Below are 19,638 nucleotides of genomic sequence, written 5' to 3' on the forward strand. Positions count from 1 at the left end.
CAAATCAGTTTCTTTCCCATAAAAATGCATGAAAATATTATGTTTAGGATGGCTGATTTTTCTGGTCAATATGGAAATGTCCTGCTGTCAGGTAGTTGGACACAGGCTTAAACTTCCCTAGTCAGCTGGAGGCATGTTCCCTGAATCAATGGTGGGTTGAAATTGGCCTTTTCTGGCTAACTTTCTGATGTAGTGCCCTGCTGTGAGCAGAGGGCTCTGTGGCTCATCCCTTTCATAGAAAATTGGGAAGATCACCACTGGAGGGTCACAGATGGTGTGTCACTGTCTGCCTGGATGCTGATGATTTTGTGAAGGTAAGTTCGGAAAGTCAGCCCACGACTCAGCTCAAGTCAGCACGAATGTTTCTGGGGTCCTTACCAGGTGAGGACCTTTCTAGTTCTCACGACAGCTTAGCAGGTGGGGGCATTGAGGCTGGACGGTGCAGTTGCCCTAGCCATGCTGCTAAGGTTGGGAGCCAGGCTCACTCCATGGCCATGGGGTGTGGGCTCCTCCAGACAGCTCTGACTGCAGCCTCCCTAGCACCAGACTCAAGAGTCCTTTTATTGGGCCATTTTCTCCGTGACAGAATTGTAGCTAGTATTCCCAACTTGATTGATATTTTGCTGTACTTGAAATAACAAGGAATGATGGCTGGGTTTTCAATTTATTTTTCTTCCTCAATTAATATAACGGCAGAGATAAGGGGTGTTAAGCTGGCTTAATTGGGTTGCCATCTTAACTAATGGCTTGATTTTATCCAAACTAGCATCTTTTAAGTAGAATCAATCTAAATGATCTTCCTGTGTCCCTCATGCAGACCAGAGCTTGGTTGATGGACATAAAGAGAAAGACCACAGACTGGCTTCTTTTGAAGTTCAGATTCCCTGTTTGCGGGGGTGTTGTTATTCGGGGGGTCCAGTAGTCATTCCTCTGTGGGACCAAACAGCACGATTTCTCCTTTAATCAATCTGAATGTACTTTGAACAATATTTCACTTTAGAATCAGTGGTATTTTCAGAACATCTATCATACAGGGGATGGAAGGAAAAGACAGATTGGGACATGAAATATCTTAGCCTATGAAAAATCATGATCACAGCCGATTCCACTTTAATTTTATAGCTGTTATGCTTGTTCTATATCTGTGTGTCTTCCTGATAGACACATTTTTCACTGACAGACCCGCACATACTTTATACAAGTTGCTAAGTCATGAAAACTGGCTGCTGAATTTAGGGGTAATTTGGCTTGTTTTAATGTGATCGCTTCCCTGCTCTTTCAGATGGAAATAGAAGGAGAACACGAGACTTTTGGTAATCATTTTGGTAATCATGGGGAGACTTCTTATGAAATCTGAACATGGCACAGACTTCCTACTGCATATACATTGAGCCATAGGGAGAACTAACAGAGGTATATGTATTTTTTCTTTTTCTTTTAAAATTCTCTGCATAGCATGGGTGCTGGGCAAGGATATTTGGATGTAATCAGAGCAAAATATTTGTCTTTGTTGTTTGGAGTCAACAAACTTGGTTGTTATGGTACGAGGGCCGTATCTAGTAACCGTCACCAAGTGCTGAGCCCCATGCAATTCCCAGAAAGGAGGAGTGGCAGATACAGTTAGAGGTGAGGAGGAGGCCGCGGGACCAGGGAAATAGGTGGTGCAGCCACCTCCCCTGGCTCGGAGCACCCCAGTGGGGTTCAGAAGTGTTGAGGAAATGGCTCGTGACAGTTTTCAGCCCACAGGAGGCAGTGCGACTGACATTTGACCCTCCTGGTAATTGCCTGAGCAGGGCAGTCCTCACCCCGGGATGTGGCCAGTGCTAATTGCTACTGCTTGGCTCACGGTCAGCACATCCCCCAAAGGGTTGCCTTTGATTGCATTCCTGAATGTTCTTTCTCTAGCATGGTATTTTCCTAACAGTTATTATTTTTCCTTTCTTCAGACAGGGCAGCAATTCTGTGCTCACTGAAGTCTTTAGTAAGAGTTTCTGTGCTCTGAAGGCACTATCTTAACCTTTTCAGAAAATCTGGACCACATAAGGCAAATGATGATATTCATCTCTAAAGATAAAATGCTTGCCAACATTAAAGGTCATATCTTACTAATGTATAGGATTAAAGGCTTTCCTCACCAAATCATTTAACTATAGGAAGTTCCCGTTTAGCAAAACAAAAGCATTTCAATTATGCTGAAAAGCTTCTGATGTAATTTGTAGCTCATTAAAATTGATAACAATTTAAGAAAATTGGTTTCAAAGCATCTCCTCCTCCCCAAATTTTCATCTATAACCTAGGCAATATCCATGTTGCTAATGAAGCACGATTCTAGACTTTGTCAACTGTCCTTGAGGCCCCAAGTCAAAACATCTGAAGTGTCTATTTCTGTGAACCTCAGGTCTGGTCTGTCTTTTTGCGTTAGTTCGTTCTGATCTCGCGGTTCTAACCTCCGAGAGGAACCTAAGAGAAAATGCTCCTGTGGTTCTGTCTTACGACTGTTCTTAGCAAGTGGAACTGTGGGTAGCAAGTTATGATGGTGTCACTTCCGCCCTTTGCAAAGCATTATGGGGACTGCAGAGGGCATGCTTTGCTTTGTTTTCTCTGTAGAAATTCTATCGCTGTCCTTTCTGGCAGAATTGGTTCTTCTATCAGCAGACGAGGATCATCCTTCCCTGGGACAATAAGATGCTGAGCCTGTCCATAGGGTAAGTAGTAATCAGAGAATGCCCAAAAGGTCACAAGCTCCAGCTGACCAGGTGCATGCTCTTCCTATTCCAACACAGGAACTGTTCACGTACCATAAATACACAGCTTGAAGAATTTCCACAGTACGAACACACCCTGGCACTAACCCATCAAGGAACTCATCCACCAGGTCGTCTGAGGCTCTGATGCGTTTTTGCCTGAGCTCCATCTTTTCATAGGTGGAATTGTTCAGCACGTGATTTTTTTGTTTCCTTTGCTCAACCTTATGTTTCGAGACGTCTCTGTGAATAGCTTTTGTGGCTGGGTACATGCTGGCATGTGAACACACCACAGTCTGTCCTTGTACTTTTGCTGTGTATTTGGATAACTTCCAACTTGCGGTTCTTATGGGTGGTGCTGTTAATAGCCTTCTGGACCCGAGTTTTGGAGAACACAGTTTTCACTGGATATATGGTACTTGGTGAGTGATTCTGGGATAGTAGGGGATACATGCACCCAGTTTCGGTTGGCACTTTGTTTCCAGAGGTCTTGTACCAGGCATACCTGCAGCTGTGGGAGAGCTCTGCTCATGTCCCAGCCTTTCTGGCACCTGGGATTTTCCACCTTTGCATTTCAGCTGTTTTGCAGATGTGTTATTGCAGTTCCTCAATTAGTTTGCAGGCTAGTTTAGGTTAGGATAGTTTGATCTGTATCTGCTCCATCAACTAAAGAGAGCATCTTCCTGTGCATTTACTGGCATCTGTAGGCCCTCTTTTGTGAGGTACCTGTTCAGCCTCTTGCCTACTCTTCTTTGGGTTGTCTTTTGCTTCCAGACTGTAGGGTTTTTTGGTACCATGATATCTCCTCCTTTAGCTCATTAACATTGTGCTCCGCTGGTTCCCAGAACCTCCCCAGACCTCCCAACCCAGGCATGGTCCACGACACGCAATTCACCGTCTTAATGACATCACGGGATGAAAGGAAGTTCTTCCTTTTAACACACAAACCCTGGATGTTAAGGTCATGACGTGATGGCAAAACCAGACCTGGTTGTGAAATGAAATTGCAGAAACGTTATGGTAAGAGACCCATGCCTGGGGAGGGGTCGGTTGCCCTCCCCTCTCTCAGCCTTTCTCCAGGGAGCCTAATTAACCTTGGCTCCCTACCTTATGCGTCGCCAGTCTCTGCCCCAAGACTCCGACTCCTCCCTCCTGAATGGAGATGCCTGTGAAGAGCTGTTTCCTCTCCTCTGTTCTCTGAGCAGCTTCATGTGACAGACCCTGCACAGGCCTTCGGCTGCACAGATTAGGAATTTTTTTTTTTTAAAGAGGAAAAACCCCAATGACAGGATGGGTCTGAGATAATGTCAAATAACCTATAAATACTGTGATAAACTGTGGATCAGGGCTCAGAATTTGGAGCTTTTGTTTTCCTCTGGGTAAAATAAAGTCCTCTTCTCGAGCGCTGCTTCTCGACCAGCGGTTCTCGTGTCTCACTAGAAGACATCTCTGCTCACACTGAGGACACGCGCTTCTCTCGTTTCTAACGGAGGTGGCGTCTCACCTCTCGTCTTTTGCTCTGTGACATATTTAGAACTGGTTGCTGGACGGGGCTGAAGGGGGTCCAGGATGTCCTTCTCGGGCACGCTGACCCACTCAGCGCAGCGCTGCAGGTCGCCAAGGTCTCGCGTTCCCTCTGCACTGCGGCACCCGCCCTCCTCACAGCCGGACGGCGTTGGCGAGGCTTTCCTCTGACCCTCTGTCCCCGTTCACTGCCTCCGCTCCTGCTTCTTGTGGGAGGACCACACAGTTTTCGTGACCGTTGTTTCCTGACAGATCTGGACAGAGGTGGTGAATTCTTCCCATTTATCCTTCAAGTTTGCCTTGGCTCTTTTGAACCCCTGGTATTTCCATGTAAATTCCATGGTCTGCTGGTCAAGGTCTGTCTCCCCACCACCACACTTGCTGGGACTTTTCTTGGTGTGGCCTTCCTTGGGTCAGCTGGAGAGAACTGACATTTCAACAGCCTGGGTCTTCATGTTGTGTGAACATGAACCTATTGTAACTACCTATTTGTGTACATTTGACAAAAACATTCTCTAAAGTGGTCATTGGTGGTTTTCAGGGTAGAGAACTTAGGCAGCGCTTGCTAAATTTATACCTTGCTATTTGAGGTCCCTGATGCTATTGCAAATAGTATTGCTTTAAATTTTATTTTCTAATTATTTATTGCTGGGGTATGAAAAATAATTAATTTTACATGTATTGAGCTCACATTGTGACGGGTTGACATATTTGACTCCTTGGGAATGTTATGGGTCAGGCTATATGGGCAATGACCAGACAGACTCCATTTTACCCTGAGACTGTCATGCAGGAAATGCTTCTCTCATGGGAACGCCCCACCTCTGTACCCACCAACGACTTCTTAGCATAGCACGTTTGGCAACACAAAATGGCAATTCTTATATAATGTAAAATTGTTCTCTTTTTGGTTTCTATTTTCTTGGACAATGTACCTGTCAGAGAACAATTGTCTAAATGTTAGTAACGGTTCTTTAACTTATACCCAACTAAGGCCATTTTGACCTACTTTCCCTTCTGCTTATGATTTTAGATCTCACGATATTAGTTTGTAGTTCTGAATCATAGCAACAGCCACTTATGATTAATATACTGACATACTTTACTTATGGTATAAAAACCCCTGCAACCCTAGGCTGGGGGCTGTCCTCCCAATAGCTATTTGAGCATTGTGTGAGATAGTCAGCAGCCGGTTAATAAAGATTCTCGAATTGGACTTCTCAGTGGTGATCGATCTGTTCTTCAGTTGTGCCCCACAACATCTGAAAACTTTTATTTGATTCACTAACATTCTTTTGGATTATTTTAGGTATGTAGGAATATGAATATATATATATATATTTTGTCTTGTATATATATATATATATATATATATATATATATATATATATACACACACACATATGTGTATATGTATGTATGTATATACACATTTCACAAATATTTGTGAATAAAAGAGTTTATTGGGCTGGGAATGTACTTCAAGTGTTTATCCTAATGTGTAAGCTCTGGGTTCAATCCCCAATACTGTTAAAAAATTTCTTTTAATTCCCAAGTCTAGTATTTCTTTTACTTTCCTTCTTGCTCTGGTTGGGGCTGAGCTGACCTCAGGGAAAATTTTTTAGTATTTGCGTTAGTCAACTTCTTTCCATCACGGTGAGAAAATATCTGAGAAAAACAAGTTCAAGGAGGAAAGATTTATTTGGTTTGTGGTCTCCGAGGTTTCAGTCTATGGTCGGCTGGCTTTATTGCTCAGGGCCTGAGGTGAGGCAGAGCATCAAGGCAGAGGAAAACTGCTAACTCAGGGAAGCAGGAAGAGGAAGCAGGAGGAGGAGGAGGAGGAGGAGAAGTCGGGAGAGGGAGAGAGAGAGAAAGAAAGGAGAGAAGGGGCCTGGGAGCACACCCCAGGACCTGCTCCCTTCAACTAGTCCCACCTGCCCACATTCATCAGCTGGGACCCCATCAATGAACCGATTCATCAGTGATCCAAACTCTGCTCACTGGGACCAAGCACCCAGACACGAGCCCCTGGGGACCGTACAGTATCTCACCTCTGGGCAGGATGTTTGCTGAAACAGCAGCTCTTCTTGCAAACCTGTATCAGATGAGGGATTTTCCTAGCTTGACAAAGGTTTTTTGTTTGTTTGTTTGTTTTTTTTAAATCTTGCATCAATGTAGACTTTTTTCAAATAAAACTATTACGATGCTCATATGTTGCTGAGTTCATTAATATTTTGTGAAAGATTTTAAAATGTATGTTCATGCATGAGATTGGTCTGTAATTTTAGTTTCTCATAAGATTTTTGTCAGGTTTTGGACAAAACCTGGTCTCCTGAAAAGAGTTGCCAAGTGTTACTTCTACTTCTATTTCTGGAAGAGTGTGCAAGATTGGTGGTTTTCATTCTTAATTATTCGGATACCTGTAGTGAAGCTATCTGGACCTTTAATTTTCTTTGTGAAAAGTTTCAACAACAGATTTTTTTCCCCCATATTGAGTTATTAAAGGTTTCTCTATTTCTTCTTAGGTAACTTTTGACATCATTTTGAGAAACTTCACATCTGAATTGCCAAATTCATGTCACAAATCTGTTCACAGTATTCTCCTCTTTCAACATCTATAGTCATTTCCTCCTATTCTTGATATTGGTAATTTGGAATTTTACCTTTTTTAAAAGCAAGATGTCCGTATTGATGTGAATTTATTAATTTTATGAAATCTTTTCTAAGGACCAACTGATTTTGTCTTGTAGGTTTTTGTTGTAATTTCCACCCGAGCACTGCGCGTCCTACACGTTGGATAGTTGAGATTCTTGCTCTTCTCTCCGTGGTGTTTCCTATGCAGCGTTCTTCCCACCTGCGAGCTGTGCGCAGGGGGTGGTTCATGCTCAGGCAGCTGGGGTGCTGATGGCTATGTTGTGATCTTAGGGTTTAGCTTTGTTGACTGGGAGAGATACTCTAAATGATGGCAGTTTAAAACCTTAAACTTTTAGCTTTTTCTCTATATCTGTGCACATGAGCAACTTTGGTAAAATTTTCCTCGTGAGCCTGAGAGGAAGGAGTTTGGTTGCTGAACTCAGCTCTGTGCATGTATCCCATCAGGCTCATTCGCTGTGCTCTCAAGGGCTCTGCGTCTTGGCTTCTGGTTGCTCTGCTCTCAGGGAATGTGAGGGGTGCTGACGGCACCCACAAGGACTGTGGTCCCTCCACTTCTCTTTTGTATCCTCTGTCTGCGTACTTTGACCAGTGCTGCCGGGGCACCCAGATGTAGGGTTGTGGACTGTGGCATCTGATCTGCAGTTGCTTCCCTTACCATCAAGATGTGGTCACTTGGTCTCTTGTCTTGTTTCTTCCGTTAAAATCCGCATTCAGGCTGCCTTTTGGGGGTATAGTATTATCAAGGTGCGCTTTCTCTTTTATGTGTTCACTAAAAGTGTGTCCTGTAACGTGTAGGTAGTTGATTTTTAAATATAGTCTGGTAATCCAGCATGGTGACACTGTAATCCCAGCAGCTGTGGAGGCTGAGACAGGAGGATCTTGAGTTCAAAGCCAGCCTCTGCAACAGTGAGGTGCTAAGCAACTCAGTGAGACCCTGTCTCTAAATAAAATACATAATAAGGTTGGGGATGTGGCTCAGTGGCCTGAGTTCAACCCCAGTACCCCCCCCCCCACCAAAAATAAAAATAATCTGATAATCTTGGTGTATTTAATCAGTTGATATTTAATTGTGGCATAACTAGGTTTATATTTAGTGTTTATTGCTATTTTTTTATTTGGCTCATTTAAAAAATGCTCTTTGCCCCTCCTTTCTTGTCTTCTTTGAATTAATCATTTTCCCTTTTGTTAATTTGTTAGTTTTGCGTTCTTTTTCTATTCTTTAGTGGTCACTTCAGGGTTGTGGTATAGATATTTGGCTCTTCCAGTCTGACACGAGATACCACGGTGCCCACATCTTTAGTGACGTCACAGAGCTGACTCTCTCTGCCTTCCCCAGCACTGCCTCCTGTGATATTGTCGTTATGAATTTTAGTTCTGTGAATATTTTAAACTCCTCATGCTGTATAATTATTAGCTCACCATATTTTACCTTCTGTTTTTATGTATGCTTCTTGCATTCCCATGTCTCTCTGGGATTTCCCCTCTGTCTGAAATATCTTTTGTAAAAAACACCTGCTTACAGCACCGTCCCTTGTTTCCTTTCTGTGTCTAAAGGGTCTTTAATTCATCTTCATTATGAAGGAAGAATGGGAGGCCTACAGAATTCTTGATTGGCAGGTACTATACTCTGGATCTGGAGTGTCCCCAAAGGCTTGTATGTGAAAAGTTTAGTTTGTGGGTGATATTATTGGGAGGTGGTGGAACCTTTAGCAGGTGGGGCCCAGTGTGGGGACCTGAGGACATAGGGATGTGGTGCAGGGGACACTGGAACGCCAGTCCCTTGCTCTTCCTCTCTCTGCTCCTTGGCCCACGACATTAGTGGCTTTGCTCTGCTATGTGCTCTCGCCAAGATGTGCTGCTTTGCCACAGGCCCAAATCATGGCACCAATCAGTCATGGACTGGAACCTGCAAAATTAACCTTTTCTCTTTATGAGTGTGCCAAAATAAATCTTTTCTCTTTTAAGTTAATTGTCCCTGGCATTTCATTCTAGTGATGGGAATCTGACTAATTCAGCAGTTATCTTTACTCAGAGAATGTTATTCATTGCTGGACTTCATCATCTCTATTCAGAAGTCAGCCATCGGTCATATTACTGCTCTGTTGCAGGTCAATGTCTTTTTTCTTCTTTGCAGTGCTGGACATGGAACCCAGGGCTTCTTGCATGCTAAGCAGACACGCTGGTGCTGAGCTACATCTCCAGATGCAAATGTCTGTTTTAATCTCGGGCTGCTTTGAACACTTTCCCTTTGATTTTGGGTTTGATCCATTTGACAACCTCTCCTGAAATGTGTTTTTCTTCAAATTTACCCTGGTTCTTTTTGCTAAATGTCTTAAATTAATAGGTAGATGTCTCACATTCCCTTTAGAAACTTCTCAGACACTCTATCTTCAAATATTTTTTTTCTGGTTCATTTTCCTGTTCCTATCCTCTGTGACTCCAATTTAATGTATGCCCCACTTGTCTCTTATATGATTTTTTTTCTGATTCTTTGTTCTCTCTGTGCTTTGCTTAGGGGGTTTTCTGTAGATTCATATTCCAGGTCACAAATCCTGCACTGTTAAATCCACCTGTTGAATTTCTAACATCAGATGAAATGTATCTCCGTTCTAGACTATCCATTTCATTCTCTCTTTTGGATTCTGAATCTCTGGTATACGTCACTCTGCTTTCATCTAGTTTTTTATTCCAGTCCCTTGAATGTGTTAGGCATAGTGATTTCAGGGCCCACGGGTGCCAACTTAAATATCTGGGTCCTTGTTGGTCTGACCTTTCTCTTGATCATCAGTTGCATGTCCTTGCTGTTCTATAGGTTTAGCGATTTTTTAAAAACATTGTAAATGGGGTATTATGTACAAAGGAGTAACGGAGGTGCCAGGTGACACATTCTGCTATGTGCTTTCCTCTGTCCTGTGTCAGCCAGTTAGGGTGAGGACCGGCTTCACCGGTTCAGTTGAGGATTGAGATGGGTCAAGCTGGGCTGCAAGTTTAACCAGACTTGGTCACCTTCTGGTGCTCCTGGAACATGATTGACAGTCTTGCATGTGTCGCCCTGAATGGCTCCAGGAGACTCCTCTCTGTCCTTCAGCGTGAACAGTCCAGCTTTCCAGCCCTCCCCCCACCTACCCTCCAACCCCTTGTACTTTCACAATCTGGCAGGTATCTGAGGTGAGAATGGCCATGTGTCTGAGGAGGGTGCTCTTCCTCTGGGTGGCTTCTGACTCCTGTGAGACCCTGGGAGACCTCACTCTGTCCTTGGAAAGCCATTTGTCCCTGGGGAAAAGGTGGCCCCGTGTTTAAATCTCCCCAGGTTTTTAGTTTGTATCCCCAGTTCACTTGGCTCTCGTGAGTGTGTCTGGTCCCTCTCCCTCCCTGGGCCTCTGCCTGGGCCAACCTGACTCTTTTCACCCAGAACCAGAGGATACCCAGAGGAAAAGGCGGCTGTCAGAATGGTTCACCCCATTCCGTGTTTAGTTTGCTCAGGCCTCGCTGCTTCTGCAGCTCTCAGATGCCCTTATAATGAAAATTTTTTGTGTCATTTAATTTTTAGGATTTACCTGCATTTTCCTAGTTTTAAGCTGGGGACATTGGTTTACTATACCGTGTAAGTTCCTGCAGCCTTGTATCTTAACCCACTTTGGCATAGATTCCTGAGTGACATCCTAGTTGGGAGAAAATCAAGTTAAGGGATTCAGCTTTCCTTGTGTTTAATGACAAAAATGCTTATTCTTTCAATCCATCAAACAAATTGAATCTCTATAAAATTAAGAAAACAAATGCTCACTTGGATAAAGGTGAGACATCAATTAGAACTAACAACTCTGATCTAATAGGTGTAGGCTTTTCCTGGTTAAACATGACACCTAGAGATGTTTTCCTGAGTGACAGAAAGAAGCCTTTACACAAAAGTCACTCTGATTTGTGAGGTCTTTTAAGTCTCTGTTCTCGTGTTCCCAAGTCTTCTGGGCCTTGTTCAGGATCCTCGTGCCCAAGGATGGTTCTGTATGTTAATGAATGCTCTGTTTTCTACTTGCCTCTTTAGGGACATTTCAGTCCTTCGGAAACATCTGTGATACGGGATTCTGAATTTCCTTGTTTGATATTAGTGTTAGGAGAGTTGGACCTGAGGTACGTTCCAGGCTGTGGTTTCCTTGGGTCTTGGGGGTACTCCTCTCGGCTCCGCTCTTTCTTTTCCAGAACCCCCATTTGGTGAGGAGTAGGACCCCTGACTGGGGTGGAGGCCAGGCGTGTCCCCTTCCCGGTTCCCACCACCATGGTATAAGAAGGCTTTGCTCTTGTTTTCCAGGAGTGGAAGCCAAGCCTCCAAGTGGACGACCAGCGTTCACGGTTGCGCGCTGGCAGCTCACACGTGTGTGGCTTGTTGGGAAGACAGGTGACGCCCTGTTCCCCTGCAGAAGCACTAGGGTGTAAGGAGTCATCAGGTCCCGACAGGTAAGTAACTTCCTCAAACCAGACAGCTCGCGAGTGTCGTGGTAGAGTGTGAAGCCAGGCAGCTGCTTTCAGAGAGGACTTGTACAGAAGGTTCAGGAAGCAAGAGGCGAAGGGTAGGACAAGGATGTCCTAGGAGGAACTTCATTTTCCTCTTTGTGGTGCTGGGAATGAACCCAGGGCCCTGTGCCTGTGAGCAAGGGCTCTGAGCTGCATGTCCCTGAGCTGCGTGCCCAGCCCTGGAGAATAAAACCCTTATTCTACGGCTTTGAGAAAGTCGACTGAATTCTGTGTCTGCTTCTTCATGTCTAAAGTATGACTTCGGTCTCCGTGACATTGGTGGACAGATGCACACTCAGTGTGACCTCACTGCATGACTGGAAGAAGCCTCTCATTTCTGGCAACAGCGGAAGCGTCCTGCACTGCTAGCTGTCTGTCTGTTTTGTGAATCCTAATCGCAGAGGGTGTTTGCAAGGCCTCCTCCCAGCCCCCCGGTGGCATTCTTCACCAGAGGCTTCTCTGCAAGGGCAGAGCTGGGGATCGCTCCTGGACTGCCCTGTGACCTACCTTCTCGCTTGTCAGCGTTTCGGACACCCGTGGCTCGCTGCCATCCTCCCGCGGCCCCCGGCATCGTGGAGACCTGTTCCTCTGGAGGCCTTCCTGTCCTGACGGCTCCCTCTCTCCTGCGTGGGCGACTCCCTAGCCGTGCTCTCCCTCCCTCTGTTCCAGTCCTCCATCACCAGCTCCTCGTGGGACACCCTCTTGACCCCCCAGGGCAGGGCGGGAACCCTCCTCACACCGCGGCCGTCTCTGTCCACGGGCGATTCCTGAGTTCTAGGAACGTCCAGCCGCCTTTCTGTATCTCGCGTTATCTTCAGCACGCGTTCTTGTTCGCTTTTCTTTTCCTTTTTGAGACGGAGTCTCGCTCTGTTGCCTAGGCTGGGCTTGCCCTCCCGGGCTCAGGCGATCCTCCTGTCTCAGCCGCCCGCCCTGCCCAGCTCAGCTGTGGACCCTGCAGGCTTTGCTCCCTCCTCTCTGCCGTTTTCCAGAGTCGCCTTTCTTCCGGGCCACCTGCGCGGCCCACGGCACGCCCCTTCCCTTTCCTGGCATTATCTCCCACCTGTTATTCACCCTTGGGTCTCCAGGACAAGGCAGCGTCTGGCCCGGCTCTGCAGAGGCGACCCTCTGGGTGCTATTTCATCAGGTCCGTTCTCCTCAAGAACACGGGGTCGGTGGCTACCTGTTCTAGCAAGTGACTCTCTGGCTCCGGAGATACTTTGAAGACACGACTTTCCCACCTATTTCTATGTTTTCCCCCACAGGGGGCACTACCCTTCCTCCCCTCTTCCCTGTCTCACTCCCTTCGGCTTGTGATTTCCTGTTCCATATTCTTGGGGTGCTTCCCCTCCTGTCCCCCACTTACCTGAGTCCTCCCGCCCTTTGAGGCTCATCTTGAGGGTTGGCTTCCCTGTGAAGCCGTCCCTGCTGTGTGCTCCCCTCGTAGATGTGTGTGCCCCCGTTTAGTCTGTGCAGGTAGCCAGCCCGGGGAGACTGGGCCCGGGAGTTCTTGGGTCCACTGTTGTTGAGTGTGAGGATGGGCACCTGCGCTGAGCCCTGTGAGTAGTCACCTTGACATGCAAGGACCCCAAACTAAGTCTTCAGCTACAAACAGCTGGCTTTAGGAGTAACAGGAGAGCAAACGTCTTTGCATTTGACTCAACAGACACTTGAGCTTAACGCGACTCCCATCCACTCGGCCCCGCCCCCACGTCGTCAGTGCCACATCCCCCTCACAGCATGTGGGACATCTCCAGAACCTGGTCCCCCTCTCCTTCCTCCATTACTGGTCCACGCCACCACCTTCCCTAGATTACCGCAAGTCTCCTGAGAGGTTTGCCTCCTGCCACCGTTCCCTGCAGTGTGGCATCAAAACCGCAGGGTGCTGGTGGCACTTGGGACGCGGCTTGCTTTCTGCACCAGCCCGCCAGCTCCAGGACAGGCTTTAGTGTTTTCCCTGCTGAATTCCCAGCGCTGGAGCCAGGGCTGCTGGGTGGGTGTTGCCTTATTAGCTTTTGAACCACAGTGTTTTGTGGTGAAGTCCCAGCAGCGAGCACCGATGGCCCGTTCGCGGTAGCGTGTGGGATGAGAGCACCGGGAGCAGTCGGCCCTCCCAGCGGTGACTTCCTCTGCACTTCCCGGCAGCATGTTACCTAGAACCTTCTCTGCCGAAGAGCTCATGGCCCGTGGACTAAAGCTGCCACCAGGGCTCCTAGCTCCAGAGCTGCCCGACACAAGCACAGTGAGCTCAGGCCTGGACCCCAGCCTGGACAGCATGTGCCCCACAGAGACCAGGCATCCCAGGCCCCGGGGGGACCTGGGCGGCTGTGTGTGCTTGGACACCTCCTTCCCTGTGCCCACCCCATACGTCCTCCCCAAGAACAGTCCTGGGCGCAGCAACAGACAGAAAAGGAAGCAGCTGTAAGTGAAGTGTCCCTTGATGGTCTTTTGCAAATTACTCACCACTGTCAATGGCCAGGAAGAGGGCAGTGTACACACTGTTGTGGACAAACGGGGACTCCCGGTCCAGCACGGCCGTGGTGTCCACAGTGCCGTTGATGGGGTTGATGTTCAGCCAGCCTGCGGGGTCCTTGTAAACAGAGTACCTGAAGAAAACAAAGCAAAACCTAAACAATGTCGGACTGAATCTGAATGGGGTCCAGAAAGCCTAACTGAGCGTGGGGCACGCGGTCTGGGCTGTGTGCCCGGCTGCGCTGGACACAAACCCCAGAGCATCGTTTCAGTTCCAGTCGCTCCCGGAAGGTGCGAGCGAGATGCTCCCCGTGGACGGTGTGCCCGCGGCCCCGGGTCCAGGGAGACGCTCTTGCTGTGTCCAGCTCACAGGCAGAGGCAGCCGCGTCCTGAGTAGGCCCGGGCGAGTGCCACTGGGGGGACACAGGACACGCTGTGCTTGGAGGACGTCTTCCGCTCTGCTCCAGGATAACCCTGGGACCCCAGAGCACATGCCTCCCCACCCAGGCAGGAGGAATGGAAGGACGCGTCTGAGAGCGAGACGACACACGAGTCAGGAGAGAGGCACAACCAGTCAGCAGGACGCAATTTCCAGGAGGACCAGGCCGCGACCGGCCCCCGGAGCAGTGCGCAGCGAGCGGCACTCAGCGGATGCGCGCTCAGAGATGGTAGGTGGGGACTGGAAGCACAGCATGGTCTGGCGGCAGTTGCTTGAGGGGAAACTGAGAGCGAATGAGTTTGGAGAAACAGATTCTGCCAGATCAAGAAGATCTCCTGAGGGGTGTGGACTCTGCAGAACAGCAAACCATAGGACTTTAAAATGTTATGTTTTTGAGGTTGTTGTGAAAGTAAGAAATGCTCATTGCCAGAAGTTCAAAGCATCCAGGGATGCCTCAGGTGGCGATGGAACCTTCCCCTGGGGAGCTTCTTCCTGAACCTGACACAGTCCCTTGAAACCCGCGGCCTCGGTAACAATGGCCACGTTCGCAATTCAGCCTGCGGGGGCCCTTGGGCCATCCCCACCAGTCTCTGAAACGTGCACCCGAGGAGGCGTGCGTCCGGACAGCTCCCCAGTCTGCTAAGCCTGCCCGGAGCTGACACCTCTGCCTTGCATGCGGCTTGGGTTCTGAGGATGTTTAAACCCGGCTTAGGCAACAGAGGAAGGGCTTGTGAGCAGCGCGTTACCACCTGAGTCCTCAGGACCTCACCCTGGAGCCTGGGAGTGTCACCTTCAGGGCAAAGGCACTGCAGATCTGGGTAAGTTAGCCACCTAGAGGTGGGGAGGTTGTCTTGGATCAGCTGGGCGGTGTGCGCATGTGGTAAATTCTATCATGGTGTCCTCATGAGAGGAACAGAGGGAGATCTGAGATCCACAGGAAAGAAGCCATGTGACCATGGAAGCAAAGACCAGAGGTTTGGAACCCCAGGCCAGGGGACACTGTGCCAGTAGAAGCTGGAAGAGGTAGAAACAGATCTCCCCTGGAGCCTCTGGGACACCTTGATTTTGAACCAGTGAGACTGATATTGACCTCTGACCTCCAAACTGGGAAAGGATAAGTTTAAAGCCACCAAGTTCCTGGTAACTTGTTAAGTGGCATTACTAAATGATCACAGGGGTACGGGATCCCTCCCCTACAGGTGAGGAAACTGAGGCACCAGGTGCACAGCTACTCAAGTCCCATGGTCAGGTTGTGGGCCCAGGCTGGACCTCAGGGCCTCCCTTCCAAGTCCCTTGCTAAGCTGTTTGCTCCAGGTGGGCGTCAGAAGGTACTCTCTGTTTTGAGGTTTTTTAAAAAATGAATTATTAAAAACATGGGAAACAACTCAGCAAATAAGAAAAAGTACACATTTGACACTTGGAAAATATTGTTAGTCCACTTGAAGGAGTTGACCCAGACTGAAGCGTGGTGAAAACAGATGAAGATGCCCACTTCGCTTAAGGCGGAGGCACCCGAGCAGACCTGGGGGCAAGGGCCCAGGGGAGGCAGGGAGGAAAGAAGTTCAAGAGTCACAGACGCCCGAGTGCTCCGCCTGCGGGCAGGCCTCGGACCTGCAGGGTGAGCACGGGAGGATTCTTACTCAACACAACACATACCAATATTCTCTGAGATCAAGAATAAAGAAATCTGCTTGCCTTGTAAGCACAAGGCCCTGGGTTCGATCCCCAGCACCCAAAAAAAAAAAAAAGAAAAAAAAAAAAAAAAAAAAAGAATAAAGAAATCATCTTTAAAATACCAGAGAGAAATAAAGAGCATAGAGAAGATAGTTTTTGGAAGTGTCTTATTTTGAAGAAGATGCTGAATTTTGAGCAAAGGTGGCCTCTGACCCAGAACGGCCATCGCTCTATGCCTGATGGATGGATTCTGCCCACAGAGGAAGGCCCGGGGGCCGGGGAGCCGCCTGGTCCTCCGCACGACTCCAGCTAAACTCCGGGACTGTAACACGTTTGCTCCCTGGGGACGTCGGGGTTGGTGAAAGGAGGGACAGTCGACTTGGGTCATCAGGAATGGGAGCCAGGGGTAGAGGCCTGTGGCCGTCAGAGGGGACGGGCATCTCTGCTGTGCTCACAAGCCTCCTGGTGCCTGGGACAGAGACACTTCACCCCAGTCCTACCTGACCACTGCTGAGACCCTCCACTCACTCCAGCCTCCCCTGAGGCCTCAGCGTCATCCTCCGGAGGCCTGTGGGCTTCCAGGGGCGCGGACGGCCCCTCCCACGGCAGTGGAGCCAGCCTGTCTGCAGTGGGGCACCGACTCTACCTCCATCCCTTCACTGGGAGGTGACGCAGACTGACCCAAGAGTTGGGTTGTTTTTGTCCTGTAAGGCGGATGCGCCAGACCCAGACTGCAGAAGGACCCAGGGAGAGGCCTCTGTTGCGCTCTAGTCCCGGGACAGCCTCGGGGCTCAGCACTTGTCAGCGACAACCCTGGGGACCTCGGCAGCCGCCAGCATTTCGCTGAGCGCGGATGTGGGCCAGGCCCTGCCAGCTGAGCTTGTGCCCACCTGGGGTCAGTGACACATGATTCCCTTCACAGATGAGGACGCCCAGGGCCCCGTGTGCTACGTCACTGTGCTGGTCACCAAGCTGCCCCATGCCTTCTGCTTCCTCCTCTGTGAGTTGGGGACGGTTGCTATGGCTTCAGGGCAGCGGGAGGTGCTGGGTGCCCACGTGCCGTCTGCTCTCGGAGCCAGCCACCCAGTGCCAGGGCTCATGGGCGGCGGCCAGGGTTCCCTGGCACTCGCTCCGCGGCGCACCGTGCGGGGAATGTTGTGTGCATAATGCCGCAGAGCCCCGGGCACAGCCAGACGGACAGACGGAGCCGGGGGCTGCGCCTGGGCCCACTCCCTGGCGCCTGGAGGAAATTTCAATATTTCTTAAAAACAGAAGCGCCGTATTACTCATGAGGATGAACTGCTTTAAGGACAGCAGGCTTTCATTTCGTAATGATTCACACTTCCGCTTGGCAAGCTCCTACTATTTTTCAAGGCTCCACTCAAACATCTCCTCTTGGTCACCCTGCGTGACTTCCTGGGTAGACTCAACCACCTGCGCTGGGTTCTTGTTGGGCACTGGCACACGTCATGATGCTGGCTAAACCTGGTGTGGGCCCTCGGGGACCTGCGGCCACAACCAGGCGCTGACACCTCGGTGTCATCATGAGGTTAAGTTGGCCAACATTAGTCTAGAATGCCTGTGGGTACCTAGCTTTGTGCTAAACTTTATGGGTAGCACCACATTTATTTTGGGATCCACAACAACCTAAAGAGGTGGGTATTATTCTTGTTTTAAAGATGACATTACTGAAAATCAGAGAGGTTTAGCAACTTGCCAAAGCAGCCCAGTTAAGAAGTAGCAGGGCTAGAATTCAACACAGTTGTGCTGGATCCCAGGGGCTGCACTTTACCCAGCATGCAGTCTGCCCAAGGCCAGCCATTGTCCCTTCTGTGTGCCCGGGATGGAGTGGAGTGCCTGGCACAAGGTGGATGCCCTGTAAATGTTTACTGCAGCTTTTCCTTTTCAGGGGGAACAGTCATGGAAGGGGAAGATGCAAAGGAAGGTGACATTGTTTCCATTTTGCCAGGTAACTAGCTCGCGCTTGATCCAGGAGTGATTTGTGGTGGCTCAACAGATTTGAAGTAATGAAAATTTTAAATGGACCGTATTTTATTCCCTGATTACTCAACTGAGCTTAGAATATAAATAAAAGTGAATTAAGAAACCTAGCTTTTCACTTGGGCATTCAAACAATGCCTTTCTCATTTATTTTTTTGTCTTATGATGCTACGATTTTCTGTACAATTAACACCTTTGCTTGCTTTCATGTCAGGAGTACTTAAAGCCAGATAAATGCTTCCCGCCCTGGACTCAGAAGCCATCCCTAAAACCAAGACTCGGTGCTCCTGGGCCTGTCTGTCGCAGTCCCAGGGACGCCGGGGCTTGCTTGGTTTTGCAGGATGATACCTCACTGTTTTTCATTTTGTATATGGTAGCTCAATTTTGGGGGGAAACTGCCACACTACCATGGGATCCAGCGACACCAAGCCTTGGTATTTATCCCAAAGAGTTAAAGCCAGCAGACTACAGCGCTCTAGGCGCTCCTGCATCCTGACAGTCAGGTGGGGGAGCCAGGTGAAGTCCGAAAGCAGACCAAAGGATAAAGCAGACCAACGGAAAAGAAAAAGTGGCTTAGGTACACAATGGAGTTCCACTCAGCCATCAAGAAGGAGGACGTTAGGCCATTTGCAGGAAAAGGGATGGAACTGGAGAGCATCCTGTTAAGGAAAATAAATCAAACTCAGAAAGACAGGTGCTGTGTATTTTCTCACCTGTGTGGAAATAGAGGGAGAGGGGATCTCAGGAGGGTGGAAGGGAGAGCGGTAGGGTAGAGGAGGTGGCAGGGCAGAGCAGGGCAGAGCAGGACAGGAGCGGGGCAGGGAGGCCTTGGGGTGGAAGCAGATCACGTCACATTCCGTGCACCTGCACCGACACCTGCGGTTCTGGATGAACTCACACCCATCCCGGGTGAGAATGACCTGGCACCTGTAGGTACGCTGCTGTGCTTCAGCAGGACATTTGACGCTGCCGTTTTCTATGTGTCCATGATTTGGGGCGTCTTCCCATGGGTCCGTGGCACCTGCGTCTCGGTCCCCTCGCTGCCCAGCTTGCTGCTCTATCCAGAAGCACACCCACGGCAGCAAAGGACAGGGCCAAACACCACGCCGGCGCCCTTGCAGTGCGATCCAAGCGGAGCCCACGGGCTCAGATTCGGGCCTCCTCCCCGTCCAGCCGTGGGCACCGCCTGCCGCCTGCTCTTCCAGGTCCTGGCTTTTGAGCACTTTTGTCAAATCAGCCTTTTTGATCAACTGACTGGGCACACTATGTAAATTTCTGACATTTTAAAGCTGTCTTTTTAATAAACCTTTCAGTATAAAAACACCAGCATGCAAGATGTTTTCTGTGCTTCTAGGCCTGAAAAATGCATATGCCTTATTAAATTGGAATTTCCGGGCAATTTATCTGTAATGTGAACTTTGCTTGTTACAGGGGGAAAAATCAAATTAAAACCAGAGCTCATTTCAGTCTGTAATGTAGCTTCACAGGGCCGCTCTGGGTTCTCGCCAAGCCTGCTTCGTCTGGGTGTCAGCTCGGAAGACGCGGGCAGGCTGATGGGCAGGGTCCTCCTGGTGTCCCAGCAGCTGGGGTGGGGTGGGGAAGCAGGCTGCCAGGTGAGGCCAG

The 19,638-nt window shown here is 48.9% G+C and overlaps 1 protein-coding gene across 1 annotated transcript in view; it reads right to left on the reverse strand.

Moving 5' to 3' along the window:
- The window catches only part of Cdh13 (cadherin 13), an 899,199-nt gene that overhangs the window by 17,122 nt on the left and 862,439 nt on the right, over window positions 1-19,638 (reverse strand). Inside the window, exon 11 of the mRNA XM_047528617.1 lies at window positions 13,893-14,035. Within this exon, the coding sequence (XP_047384573.1) occupies window positions 13,893-14,035 (143 nt within the window). The remainder of the gene's footprint in view (window positions 1-13,892; window positions 14,036-19,638) is intronic.

This window comes from Sciurus carolinensis, chromosome 16 (assembly GCF_902686445.1).
Source record: "Sciurus carolinensis chromosome 16, mSciCar1.2, whole genome shotgun sequence".
Taxonomy (NCBI): Eukaryota; Metazoa; Chordata; class Mammalia; order Rodentia; family Sciuridae; genus Sciurus; species Sciurus carolinensis.